The sequence below is a fragment of the Triturus cristatus genome, chromosome 9 (assembly GCF_964204655.1).
Source record: "Triturus cristatus chromosome 9, aTriCri1.1, whole genome shotgun sequence".
NCBI classification, from domain to species: Eukaryota; Metazoa; Chordata; class Amphibia; order Caudata; family Salamandridae; genus Triturus; species Triturus cristatus.
Genome location: NC_140592.1, coordinates 1,130,610,126 through 1,130,623,215, shown reverse-complemented (window position 1 = coordinate 1,130,623,215; position 13,090 = coordinate 1,130,610,126). Strand labels below are relative to the sequence as shown.

Here is a 13,090-nt window from a genome sequence, read left to right as displayed (position 1 = left end):
CAGGCCCCAGGTAATGCACTTGTGGCACGCAAGCAAAGGAAGATGTCTTCACATAAGAGAAACTGGTTAAAACTGGCAATAAACAGAATATTTAATACTAACATTCCACAGGGAGTATAGAAAAAAATGACAGGAAGTATACAAATAGACACTCTGCCTAGCACAACAGTGACACGCAGAGATGACGCTAAATAACTAAGCAAAATGCCCATACTGTATATGCAGTGTGAATAAAGTACATACGGACTTCCTCTTAAAAATACAAAACAGATTTCACTACGCAGCTACAAACCCAATTTGTTATTATTAAATATTTTTATTGATACAAACTTCAATTTTCACATAAATTCAGCAAGAGGTGCACAATATTAAAATGTGTCCTTCCACATGGCACAGCGACTCAACTATCACTTTTACTGAAAATATATTCTTTTTCACATCCTTGACCCTTTTCTTGACTTTCTTCCTACCTGTCACGCACATTGATTCATCTCTTCTAGTCATGAACCCAATTACCCATTGTTCAGGAAAACTTTTGAACTTCCAGATGCTTGCCTGCTAAACACACCACCCTATTTAGATTCTGAATTTTTCCCTTCACTCATCCTAAGTCGGCAACGCAAACGTGTGCTAACATTTAAAAGGTTCTGAAAATGTTCTAATATCCCCTTTCTTAGATTGTAAAATATGACCTTCAGATATATTAATCTGTCACTCTGTATAATGTTCTTTATTTCAGCTTATCTTCTATCACGTGTACTCCACTTTTTGTTATTCATATGTAACCTCCCTCCTTTGCCCATCCATCTAAAAAATATGCATACATGTTACTGATTACTTCGCAGCTACATAAATGTGGTAACGCTAATTTGTAATTTATGAGTGATTGAGTATGTGAAAACTAAGATATTTAACTTGCCAATCTATCTCCTGAAAAACTCGCAAGTGGCTAAACATTCTTTTCTAACTCTATTAAATCTCTGACTTTTCGACTTTGTGTGATAAATGCCAGTGGGCCTAATTGGAATATCGTTTCCTTTTTATACTGTTATCTGGATCGTTGGTGCTGGGGGAAATCCTACCTTTCACAAAAGCAGTTGTTTTCTTTGCCACTTTAGAAGTCACTCTTGCTTAAGACTATTTTAAGTATTAATGCATTTACTGCACTCTGAACGTGGGCATTTTTCCAAAACTAGCCAGACTTGTTCAATCCTAAAGATTTCCACAGTGATCGGGGTAAACGGGAAGGAGTTAAAATGCTTAGGACCAGAAATTAAAGCCTCCTCCAGTCATCTTCTTGACCACGACTTAAACTCTTGCCAACAGCTATTGGCCATAGTAGTTCCATTCCTGAAGGCTTTTTGAGCTGAAATTATTCACCACTTACTTAGATTTTTCAGAGGTATGAAATAAGCATGTTGTAAGTATTTTGCCATTCTTCTTCTGAAATCCCATTCATTTAGCCGAGTTCCTTGTTGTTGAAATTCCAATATTGACACAGTACATGGGAGCAGATATCTGCCCTCTTCTTCATCACTTATGGTACACAGAGCAGGTTAAGCTAGCATGCGAGTTACAATCCACCTTGAAAGTGTTGGTGAAAAATAGCTAGCGCATGTTTGTGACCTCACTGAACTATACATTTCCTTCAGTGTAAAAATAAAAACATCTGTTATTTATTCATTACCCACATCACAGCGAATAATCCAGCATCTTTCAAAGATCTTGCCGCAAAGGCTGTGCTTTCTTCCTTCCTTTGCATTAATGGTGCTCTTAAGTCTTACTTGCTGGTACTCTTTGCCCACACTGGAAGTACCCCAGATATGGAGTTACCTCCATTTTCTAGCAATGGAATAATTTTTCATAGCCCACCCAATTGTGTTTTAATTCTTATTCTATTCATAATCCTTTCACATAATAGTGAGAAGAGATTTTTGAATTTACGGATTCTTAATTTACTAACCTCAGCAGGTTGTAAAGTTGAGTTTGCCTAGCTGGGATTTTAGCACATGGCGTACAGAGTAGCGTAGGTGTCAGCTGCAAGCATTAACTCACTGAGCAAACTTCACCATTATTAGGAACTAATACAATGTCCATATCTTTCTTGTGGTCTGCTTAACAGAGACATTCTTCTTTCTGCCACATTTGTCCTATCTTTAATCAACAGTGCTAATGGTCTAGGATGGCTAAAAAATGGTCTAAAGAGTTTTTGTGAGAAGAAATGGCCTGAATATAAACGGGTGAAGTTGATAAAAGGATACACCACAGTGTGAAAAAAACAGTAGAGACTTATGTGCCCAAAATTGCACATTTCACTGACTATGGTATGGCCATGACTGTTGCAGATCATTGTTGGCCTTCGCACTATTCTGGTTTTATTATGATTTCAACGGCGTCTCCTCTTTATTTTATTTTCAGTTAAGAAAAGACCACAAGAAAAAATTATGACTATGCATGAATGGTGTAATCTTTTAAAAATTCTAGTCCCATTAATTTGTTTTCTTATTTCCAGGGAGTTCCCTTTTTTATCCCAGCGGTGTAGGATCATGGATCCGTAACTTGCCAAGTACACTTGAGAAGCTGCACCTTTTTGCAATGTATATCACAGAACCTTGTTTAAGTGCACTCTTTAGCATTAAACAGAAATTGAGAGTATTGGAAATGAGCTTCTGTTACGGCTTTGGAGAAAATATTCTGAAGCAAATTCCCAGGGAATTTCCACTACTGACTAAGCTATACCTCAGGTAAGATTAATTTGTTCTAATAATGATGTATTTGAAATAATTCTAAACTCTGTAGGTTTTGTGTGTGTTGTACCATACCTCTGAAATATACTTTGTTAAAAACAATGGATTACTTCTTCGTGTGGGGGAATTTGGAGAGGGTGGAAGACAGCTATGGTTATTGGATTGCTAAAGAAACCGCTCATCTAAGGTATCTTTGTCAAAAATACATCTTTTTACAACTGGAGAAATGTATATCCCATAAGCCCCAGAGAGGTAGCTGTTGTGACAAACAGGGATATTGCAGTAGGCTAATGTGCAGCTGTGGAAACTAATGTCCACAAAGGATGAGGATAAAACCATTCCAGTCAATCCGATTATTCTCAGCACCTCAGTAATGGCATGCCACTGAATCTTTGAAATTAAGCGAGGATAATAAGTCTCGCTTGCTTAGTACCAACGTTTTTGAAATGTGCATACAATGCAAACAACAAAAGATGCCAGCAGTCTTTCAAGCGTGGCAATACAAGTGGAAAAAAGCTAATCTAAACGTTTGAAAAAAACAGTAACATACTGATAAATGTATGTTGAATTACTGACTTGCAGTACAAGTAGATTATAATGCAAACACAAAGCTAGGATGAAAAAGCTTTAGAAATATTCTGTAATTCTGTGAAGCATAACAATGATGAATAATGCAAAGTGCTGCTATTTCTGCAGTGGTGGTGTTCCCGTCTGCCTGACAGACTACCTCAACATATCTGTAATCAGGAGCCTCAAAGGAGACCGGTACCACAGACTGGCACCTGCATCCACTGTATTGCACTCAAGAAACAGTGGATGATATGGTGATTCTGAACTTGCTTTCACCCACCCATTCACCTGCGCGTAATATTGGCCCACGGTGGAGCATCTGCATGGGTTAGGATGTATGTTAAGCAATCTGTGTAATGTCTTCCATTTAGGTCTTAAAGAGCTGTTGCATAGTCTGCTTCGATCTTTGACCTCTGTATATTGTGTCTTGTGTTCATGTAAGTTCCCTTTCCCTAGCCACGCCCCCTTCTCATGAAATGTCCAAGCTATAGGCTGTGTGAGTAATGTACTATCCTTGCTCCAAATTACCAGGATGTCTGAATTAATGTCCTGCTTTCAAAATTGCATTGCAACAGTCGACTGGCCTTCTCACCATGTTCTTTTTGTTTCCGTTGTACACCAAGTAATGCATGTTCAGCCTGCAATGTAAAGAATGGTGTTTGTAGCATTGAGCTGCCATGAGCTCCTTCTAGACTTTTCTTTAGGCGAAGTATTGTATTGACGTCTATGTTTTATTTTTATCCTTGCCTCCAACTACTTGTATGTCTTGCATTTCTGTTTGCCGCTTAGTGTGGCTTCTCGCATCAGCTCACCCCAAAGTGCTGTTGACCTTTTGTCCTCAATACCAGTGCTGATGATACAGACCTTGTTGGTGGCTAAGTGGTTAGTCAAGAACTGTTGAAAGAATTGTTTTTCTGCAGAAATCTTCGATCTACCCCTTTGCCATTCTCCATATTTTGGACACAAGAACAACTAGGATGTATCTTTATGCAGGTGTATAGGGACTTTATCTGAGACACCACCTTATAAAGTTCTGTAGGAAGTCCCTCTCGGCCATGCACTATGGAATAGTAGAAACCAGCCTTTAAGATGCAAATTTCATCTACACAAGATAAAAATATACATGTCCTGTCTCAAGAATATAGAAGTCTCTGTATATCTACTAGGAAGTGGTTTCCCCCAGCATCTTTAAATATGGTCCTCGCCTTCCCTTTCCATAATCAGATCTGTCTGATCTGATTCTTACTGGGTCCCCAGAAAGATTGCTGGCCACTAATGTCCTCGATAACCTATAAAGGAACACATATTTGTCGCCTTTTTAGTGCATAGCTGGACCCCACAATAAAATTCTGTTGAATTTTAAACTTGTCAAATACAGGTACCTGATAGAGGCTCCTAGCCCCATATTACTTACCTTTGAATTTCCCAAGTTGTCAGACTGGATACGGAAGATTTTTAATGAGCAGTACCCCAGCTCACCAATAGGTGGCGGCGCCCAAGCCAGAAGTGACATCCACGTCACCTATATAGGTGCCACGTTGGCATGCTGACGTCAGTTCATTTCTTTCAGCGCCAGCCAGCGGTGATCTGAGAGAAGTGCCATCCCTCTGTCAGTTTCTGACAGCATTTTTGTCACATTTTGTTGTTCTTTTTTTGAGACATTCCCTTTTCATTATACCTCAGTGAGACCTCAATTGGGTTCTCACATTTCTGATGTGAGCCTTTACACAATTGTCTCCTCAGGCTGTTCACCATCAAAACAACTTTTTTTGTGGCAATCCCGTTGGTCAGGAGGGTGCGTGAGCTGCAGGCTTTATCATCCAATCCTCCCTTCCAATCAGTATTTCCTAACAAACTGGTGGTTCGCACTAAGGCATCTTCCCTGCCGAAAGTGGTAACTCCATTTCATGTGGGCCAATCGGTCATGTTACACACTTTCTACGTTCCTCCACATCCCGCAAAGAAGAGGAGCGACTCCACAATCTGGACCCAAAAAAGAGCGTTGTCGTTCTACCATGACCGCACACGAGAGTTCCGGGTGGGCAACCAACTCTTCGTGGGGTATGTTGGTGTAAAGAAAAGTCGAACGGTGCGGAAACAGACCAGCTCTCGATGGGTCGTTCTCTGCATCAAGATCTGCTACGCACTTGTAAAGAAGTAGCCTCTTGAAGGCTTAAGGGCTCATTCCACCAAAGCTAAGGCTGCGACCACTGTGTTAGCTTGTGGAGTTTCAGTCCTGCCTATCTGTCGGGCAGTAACGTGGGTGTCCCTCCACATGTTTACCAAGCATTACTACCTGGACTGTTCGATCCTCAGGGACGGGCATTTTGTCTGTTCGGTCCTGCTGCACTTCTTAGTCTAAATTTGTCTGCAGACCCACTTCTGGCAATGGTATTGCTTGAGTATCTATTCAGAGGTGAGGAATCTGGGGCTAGATGTCTATCAGACGAACAAGTTACCTACCTTCGGTAACGCCTTATCTGCTAGAGACAATAGTGATCAGCAGATTCCTTACTGTCCAACCATCCTTCCCGCTCTGCGGACAGAGTTCTAGGGTTAGAGCTCATCCTTTTCAGGTCCCTAGTTTGGACACACCCGTATCCGTGCACTTCATGGTTTCGCGCTTCTGCTATGAAAAGTAACTGACGTCTTTGCACCGAAGTGGGTCGTAAAATAGGTGAGACGGACATCACTTCCAGCACAGACGATGCACGGAGCTGATCGACGCCACCTACCGGCACACAGGGGTAATGCTCCTGAAAAAATGTATGGATCCAGTCTGACGCCGGGGGAGATTCAAAGGTAAGGGAAACTACATCTAGATATTGTCTCTACCAGATAAAGCATTACCAAAGGTAAGTAACTTGCTGTTTAAGTATTCGGTGCTGTAAGGATTTATGCAAAAGTATCACCATCCACCCCAATGCTTGCCTTCTGAAAAGAAATGGATTTTCCCTCATCACCATTGTGGCTCTCTGTGTTACAAGCGTTAATGACCATAGTGACCCAATCCTTTAATTTGTCAGCTGGGTGTCCTGCATAAGAGCCAGGTTGGCTGGTGGTTAGGCATGTCAACGTCTCTTCCGTTTTATAGAATGCGTCAGTCAATTGATGTTAAGTGAAACAGTGAATAAATCCTTGGTGTTCGTTGCAGAACGCATACTATACTAATCTTAAGATGGTGTTGGATCTCCCCTTCAGTCACCCAAACCCTACAGTATAGGTATTGCAGTGTAAAATACTCGTCCGACAGTCGGGCCGAATTTTGAATGTTTACGTATTATCTGAAGGTGTGTGCTGTACTCTTCTATTAAGATCTGCAACTATTAATGGTTAGATGTTCTGCACTGGGATGGGATATGGTGTGTCCCTTTGCCTTTTATACAAAAACTAGCACAAACTTACTTCGAACAGGCGGGTTAATCTCTAGGTTCCTTCCTCCTGCCAACGGATACATCTATATTAGACAAGGATATTGTAGAAAGGAACATTCTCAAAAGATAATTAAATATTGAGTAATTGACAAGGTTAGGGAAGGAGGGCGCATGGAACATCAAAGGACCTAGTCCCTTAAGAAATTGTTTACCATCTCTCAAGATGTGTCACCCACCAGCCTTCTGTAGCATGAACTAGGATTATGCTTTTGGAGGTGATCTCGTTTATCCCGGTCTTTGGCCCTTTTAAGTCACCAGGGTGTTTCTTTTTTGATGATCTCCTCATTAAGGCTTGTAGCATGCCATTCTTCAGACCAGAAGATCCAATAACAGTCACATTATTGTCTCCCTCTGTTCTGTCGTCTTGTTCCTGAGTCAAATGCCAACCGAAATTGTGTCCCTATCAGACTCTTTAAAAGCATTAAAAAACCTCTGGTAGTCTTTCAGTTTGTTTAGCTCCTTGGTCTTCCCATTGAATGTGATCAACATGGTGGCAGGCTCCATCAGTCTGTTTCTTATCTCTACTTTCCGAAGTGGTGGTCATAGAGACAGAAATTTCCTGTGTTTCGTGAATATCTCCATGGTGAAATCTCCTGTTATAAATGTCATGCTCTTAATATTTGAACTGGTCGTTTTGATGTATAGTGGAGCCAATCACCCGGCAATGTAACCTCACATATGGAGGTTTTGATCATAATCCGTTCACCGGGTAAAGTGTTCAGCATGACCTCCACCATTGTTGATTCACTGTGCCTGTCAGTGCTTTCCTGTTTTGTTACCCAGTAAAGTGCTCAGTGTGACCTTCACTATTGTTAATTCATTCTGCGCCTGTTTCTTTTTTGCCCCGACACCGAACAGCAGTTGTTTCTAGGCTTTTGATGCAGCGCAAATCACCAAAATTTACATATTCTCCTTATGTCACAGATTCTTATTCACAACGACTCATTCATTCATTGGTGGGGCCCATAACACCAACACACTCGTCATTCAATCAAACTCACTGCGAATCTGCACACGGGAGAAAAGTACTGGACATGTGGGTACCTTATTACTTATCAGGATTAATTTGCTTTACATTGTATACACATTATACCTATACATCTTCAGAATCCTGACCTTAAACATCAAGGCACTCCACCACTTGATCGATGGACCAATTAGTTGGACTGGTTGATGGTGATTTAGAATCAGCTAAACACAATTAAAGCCTAGGAAACATTTTGTATTTCTCGTAATTAATATAAAGAACCACAAACTCATTTCTTATTAGTTAAGTTTTGTTTATCTAATGATACATTTCTTTACGTTCGCATTTATTCACTACAGCTCATAATATAAATCTAGTTTATTTAAAGAGAAAACAAACATTTAGTAAATAAGCATGAAAACAGTCAATAATTACCAGTTTGCCAAAGATGACGAATTCTGATCAGAGTGATCCATATTCTCAGGTACAATTCCCAGGACAGGCTGTCTGACCCACGGCACAGGATCAAACTGTCAGACGAAATATAGAATGCACGGCAAATTTCTTCCCATATGAAAAATAAACCCAATGCAAACCAATAAATTGCCAGCAGCTTACGCAACCTAGCACCATGAACGATCAAAAGCCATTGACGACACCCAATAGCGGATGAGGGCATTATATACCCTTTTTCCCTCCTACTTCATAATTAGAAGAAATAGAATTAGAAGAATTGCAAGATAATGTGTACACGAAAACAAAAGAAAACAGTATGGAGAACACTGATTTAAACTAACAAATGCAAGGGGAACTGCATAACACCATTTCCGTAGATAAATGTAGTGAAATTAGTGAGTAGTGGTGATGTTTAAAATCACCAAAGGGGGGGATTGATGGAGCAGGTAAAACAAAATTTTGTATACCTCCTCTAATTTGCATGAAATTAATTACGTAATCATTCTAATTTTAATTCCAATAACCTGTTTGCAGTGAACTTATTAATCAACTTTTGCACCTTGATAATCACGAGATGTATGTGGGACTAAAATGCTAACTGCATGGCAGAACAATTAATTAACTATGGTACGCAAACTAACCTTGGATTGTGGTGAAATAGAAAATTGCATGATTTATGTTGCTTTGTGATTATTAGTGCTTTTAAAATTCTCAAATGATAAGTATTATCGCTTTAAATGTAGCTACAGCTAGGTAAATACTAATACATAATGGGATTAGTGAGGGTTTAAACATTATAATTCTAATTTCTAAATTTTAATTACTGTTATGTCTGTTTTTGCTTAAGTTGGCATTTGGTCCTACTAGGCCACAGTACCCAAGATGGAGTTCTCTGAAGATGCCACCATGTAAGCACAAGGATTTCTGCGCATGACAGGATGGCTCTGGAGATCACCAAATGACACGATCCTCTTTGACACCGTGTTCCCAGTCAAGGATAGTGACTTGTTAGCTTGCCAACAGACAATTATGTGGGAACAGCGGAAAGGACAATAAAGACCCCGTGTAATACAACTTCTTCACCTTGGAAGAGTTACATTCGCTGCCCTCGCCTGTGAGTGGAAATCGAAACTTAATAAAATCATACCTTCCTATGCCAAGTCATCATGAAGAACCAGTTATGTCCTGGGAAACTTTTAAAACCCTACAGATAACCCCGAACTGTCCAATCAGCACATTTTCTCTGCCCCTAAAATGTTGCATGTTATTCTATTTCTTCTATCTCTCTTTCTCTGATTTCCTTCTCTTTCTTCTTCTCTCTTTTTTTTCTTATTTTGTAATTTTCTTCTTTTCATGCACACACATCCTAATCTTAATATTAACACTAAATAATCACAAAAGTCACAGGTGTCAGTATGTTTCCCACAAAGGAGCTACCTAGTTTTTGTTAATAGATTCTTAATAGTTGAAAAACCCTTACCAGGTTTCTCCCATACACCTTCAACCTCCATTGGAACAATTTCTTCATGCAAATCAGTTATATTCTTAATATATTGCTTTAGGTTCTGACTTTCGTCAGGAATATAAGTACAGCAATGTTGTACTTTCAGCATTCCACAGACTCCTCCCTCTTTTGCCAGTATAATAGCAAGGGCAAGTCGATTTTGTATAATCATAGCTCTCATGGCAACCATTTTGGTATATACTATTAAGAACCCTCCAGCTGTGCCTGTTGATAAACGATCCACAACTGTAGACAATTTTCTAATTTTATGTGCATTCAGAGATATTCCAACTGCTAATATCTGTGCTCCAAAGAGATCACCTATAATTTCTGGCCAACTTTCCCTCCTTCTATGTGTTTACTGTCTCCCTATTTCGTGCAATCCGTCATCTCCCCTTTCCACATGAAATATTTTTGGAAAGACCAGGCCTACATAACAGGTTCCATACCAATGGTCCGGCAACCTATAATAAGCTCTATTCCCACAGATGTAATATATTCCAGGGAATACTGGATCTTTTCCTCCTTTAAATCCCCATCCTCCCATGATTTTTTTATAAGTCATGGCATTCACTTGCACCTACAAAATAATTGTCATATACAGTATTATCTCTCCTGATACATAGCTTTCCTTTCTGGGGCCAGTCTGAAGTCATTGCTGGATTTGTTTATCCTTTTAAATGATTTTCCTTCCCAACATCCCAAAATGTTGTTTCCATCTTTCCCACAGACCTCTTCTTTTGCATTTTAACTCTCCTCTCATCTACCATGTTCAGAAGAGTGTTCTCTTCCTTTCTTAAACTACAAGTAAGGTTATTTTTAAACACTTCTTCTAGAGTTAATTCTTTTGCTTCCAGAAAAATTTCACCTAGAGTTTTACCAGGAATCACCTTGTTTAGTTCAGGAACTACAGGAATATGTGAGAAAATATTATCTATGTCTGTGTAATAATATTCTAACTTTCCAGTTTTATAAAACAAACTGGCTAAGACACTACAAGTTATCCCATATGTCAAAGGAAGGTGATAAGTGACACTTTCTGATACAGATGCAGGTAACTGCATGCAAACATAAGTCTCTAACCTCCATTGTTTTTACATATTCATACAATAACCTTGAAAAAACATTGTTAGAAAAATTGTTTATGGACCTATCTTTGTGAAGTTCTGTTCTATCTACCAGTTTTGTGACATTACTTTCATCAGCCTTCTGATCATTAGTTCCAGTTACTATGTGTCTATCGATATTTTCAAATGTTACCCTAAATAAAATTGTTATTGCTAATATGATCCAGACAAGCATTAGTAATCCTGTACAACAAAAACAAATTTTACACCACCTTCGGAGAAATCCATGTGTTGGATTTCTATTTTCATTGTTTGCCATTTTGGCAATCTTTCTTCAACAATTTATCTTTGTCTAAACCTAAGGCTTTAGTTGCCCACTTGGTTCTTTTCGGTTCACGTGTCTTGTCTGGGTTTTAATTCACTTTTCGATTTCTTTTGTCACTCAATCCATGTATGAATCGTCCTTGTCCTTATGTTCAGTCTTTGTTCAGAATTTCCTGATCATCCGTTTCTTCTTTGGTGTCAGACAAGATAACTCTCAGGATTTCTGAATCTTCTTCTCCTTTGTCCACCTCCTGCACAGTCACTTTTAGACTTTCTTGGCTATCAGCTTCCTCCTGTATATCAGGAAGTGCCACATATGTCCATTCCGGTGACTTGTACTTCTGGTTTGGTTTCTTTATCCTTTTTACTCTCTGCAAGTGCTTCTGATCAGTGTCCTTTTGTCTCTCTTGACTAGACACTTCATTCACTTGTTCAGCATTATCAGACTTTATTCTGGTTAGTCGGTATCTCAACCTCTTAATTTTGTTGGGCCAAATATCCTCTTTCAAAGGCCTTTTCAATTTAGATCCTTTCCCTTCTTGCTCTGTTTTCCAAGCTCTTTTCCTCAAAGGTCTTCCACTTTTACTTTCTGTTTCGCTTTCTTCGGATTCTGTCTCCGTCTGGATTTCACCTCCTTTGGATTTTATCCTCAAGATTTCATGTTCACTGTCTGTATCTATCCCTCCTCGTGTTTCTTCCACGCCATCTTCCTGCTGACTATCTGTCCCTTTTTCTACCTGTGTGTGTTGTTTCCCTACACCTCCTCAGTGTTCTTCCGCAGTTACCTCACCCTCCCTCTCTGTATCTAATTCCTCGCCTTCCATTTCTATTACTTCTGGGGGAATTTCTCTTGAGCTTGTACTCTAGATTTCTTTTCCAAAGATTGCTTGTTCAGTTTTTCCAGTATCATGATTTATTCTTTCTTGTACTCCTACTGGTACTGTCTCAGATTCAGAGCTTGTATCAGAAATTTCAAGTAGTCTTCTTAGTGGTATATTTTCTTGTCCTATAATTTGACTTAGACCCTTTTTCTTCTGCTTCTGGGTTTTGTCTTGTTCTTGTTTCTTCCGATTCTGATTAGAAACTGGTATCTGATACTTCCCGTTGTTCCTCTTCAGATTGATCTTCTGGATTTGGGACTCGAAGAGTGTGACTGGCATGAATCCAGTTATTCATCCCTGCACACTTCACAGCAGTTGTTGTCGTCAGAATCACTTGTCATGGTCTTCCCCAGCGTGGAACCAGACAATTTCTTCTTCTGTTTACTTTTGTGCGGACCCAATCTCCAGGACTCAAGTCATGAGCTGGCTTCTTTTCAAGAGTGGTCGCATCTGGTCCAACCTGATGAAACGCAGAATGAACCATATCAGCCAATCCTTTGCAATAATCCAGGACGAAGTCATCAGATATAGGCAGCAGTTTGTTGACCGGAATAAAAACATGTCTCATCGCTCTACCCATGATAATTTCATGGGGACTCGGACCAGTTTTCCTATCAGGAATTGATCTAATGGTCATTAAAACTAGAGGCAAGACATCTGCCATTTTAGACCTGTGGCCAAACACATTTTCCCCAATCTGTTCTTTATGGTGCCATTTATTTGCTCCACCACTTCAGAAGCCTCTGGCCGGTAGGCACAATGCAGTTTCTGTTGTGCATTCAATGCTTCACAAATACATTTTATAATTTCATTCTGGAAATGTGTTCCTCTATCTGTTTCAATCGTTACTGGGAAACCAAACCGAGGAATGAACTCTCTCAGGAGGAGTTTTGCTACTGTAACTCCATCATTCCTTCTGATTGGGTAAGCTTCAACCCAACGAGAGAACAGATAAACAATAAAACAATCACCAGTACATATCTTAGCCTGTTGCACAAGGACAGTTCAATGAAATCAAGATGCATATGAGTGAAAGGACCTCCCTCCCGTCCTATGGTTCCCAAGCTCACCACAGTTTTTCTTCTTGGATTAAATTGCTGGCATATGAGACATCTCTGACAAAGGCTCTCGGCTATAAGC

At 39.7% G+C, this 13,090-nt stretch overlaps 2 protein-coding genes across 5 annotated transcripts in view; one reads left to right on the top strand and one right to left on the bottom strand.

Annotated features, from left to right (window-relative positions):
* The window catches only part of MIS18BP1 (MIS18 binding protein 1), a 772,466-nt gene that overhangs the window by 645,742 nt on the left and 113,634 nt on the right, over positions 1–13,090 (bottom strand). The window lies entirely within an intron of this gene.
* The window catches only part of LOC146799479 (uncharacterized), a 165,390-nt gene that overhangs the window by 84,833 nt on the left and 67,467 nt on the right, over positions 1–13,090 (top strand). For both annotated transcript variants that reach the window (XM_085627035.1, XM_085627034.1), the window contains exon 4: positions 2,513–2,744. In XM_085627035.1, the coding sequence (XP_085483161.1) occupies positions 2,513–2,744 (232 nt within the window). The remainder of the gene's footprint in view (positions 1–2,512; positions 2,745–13,090) is intronic.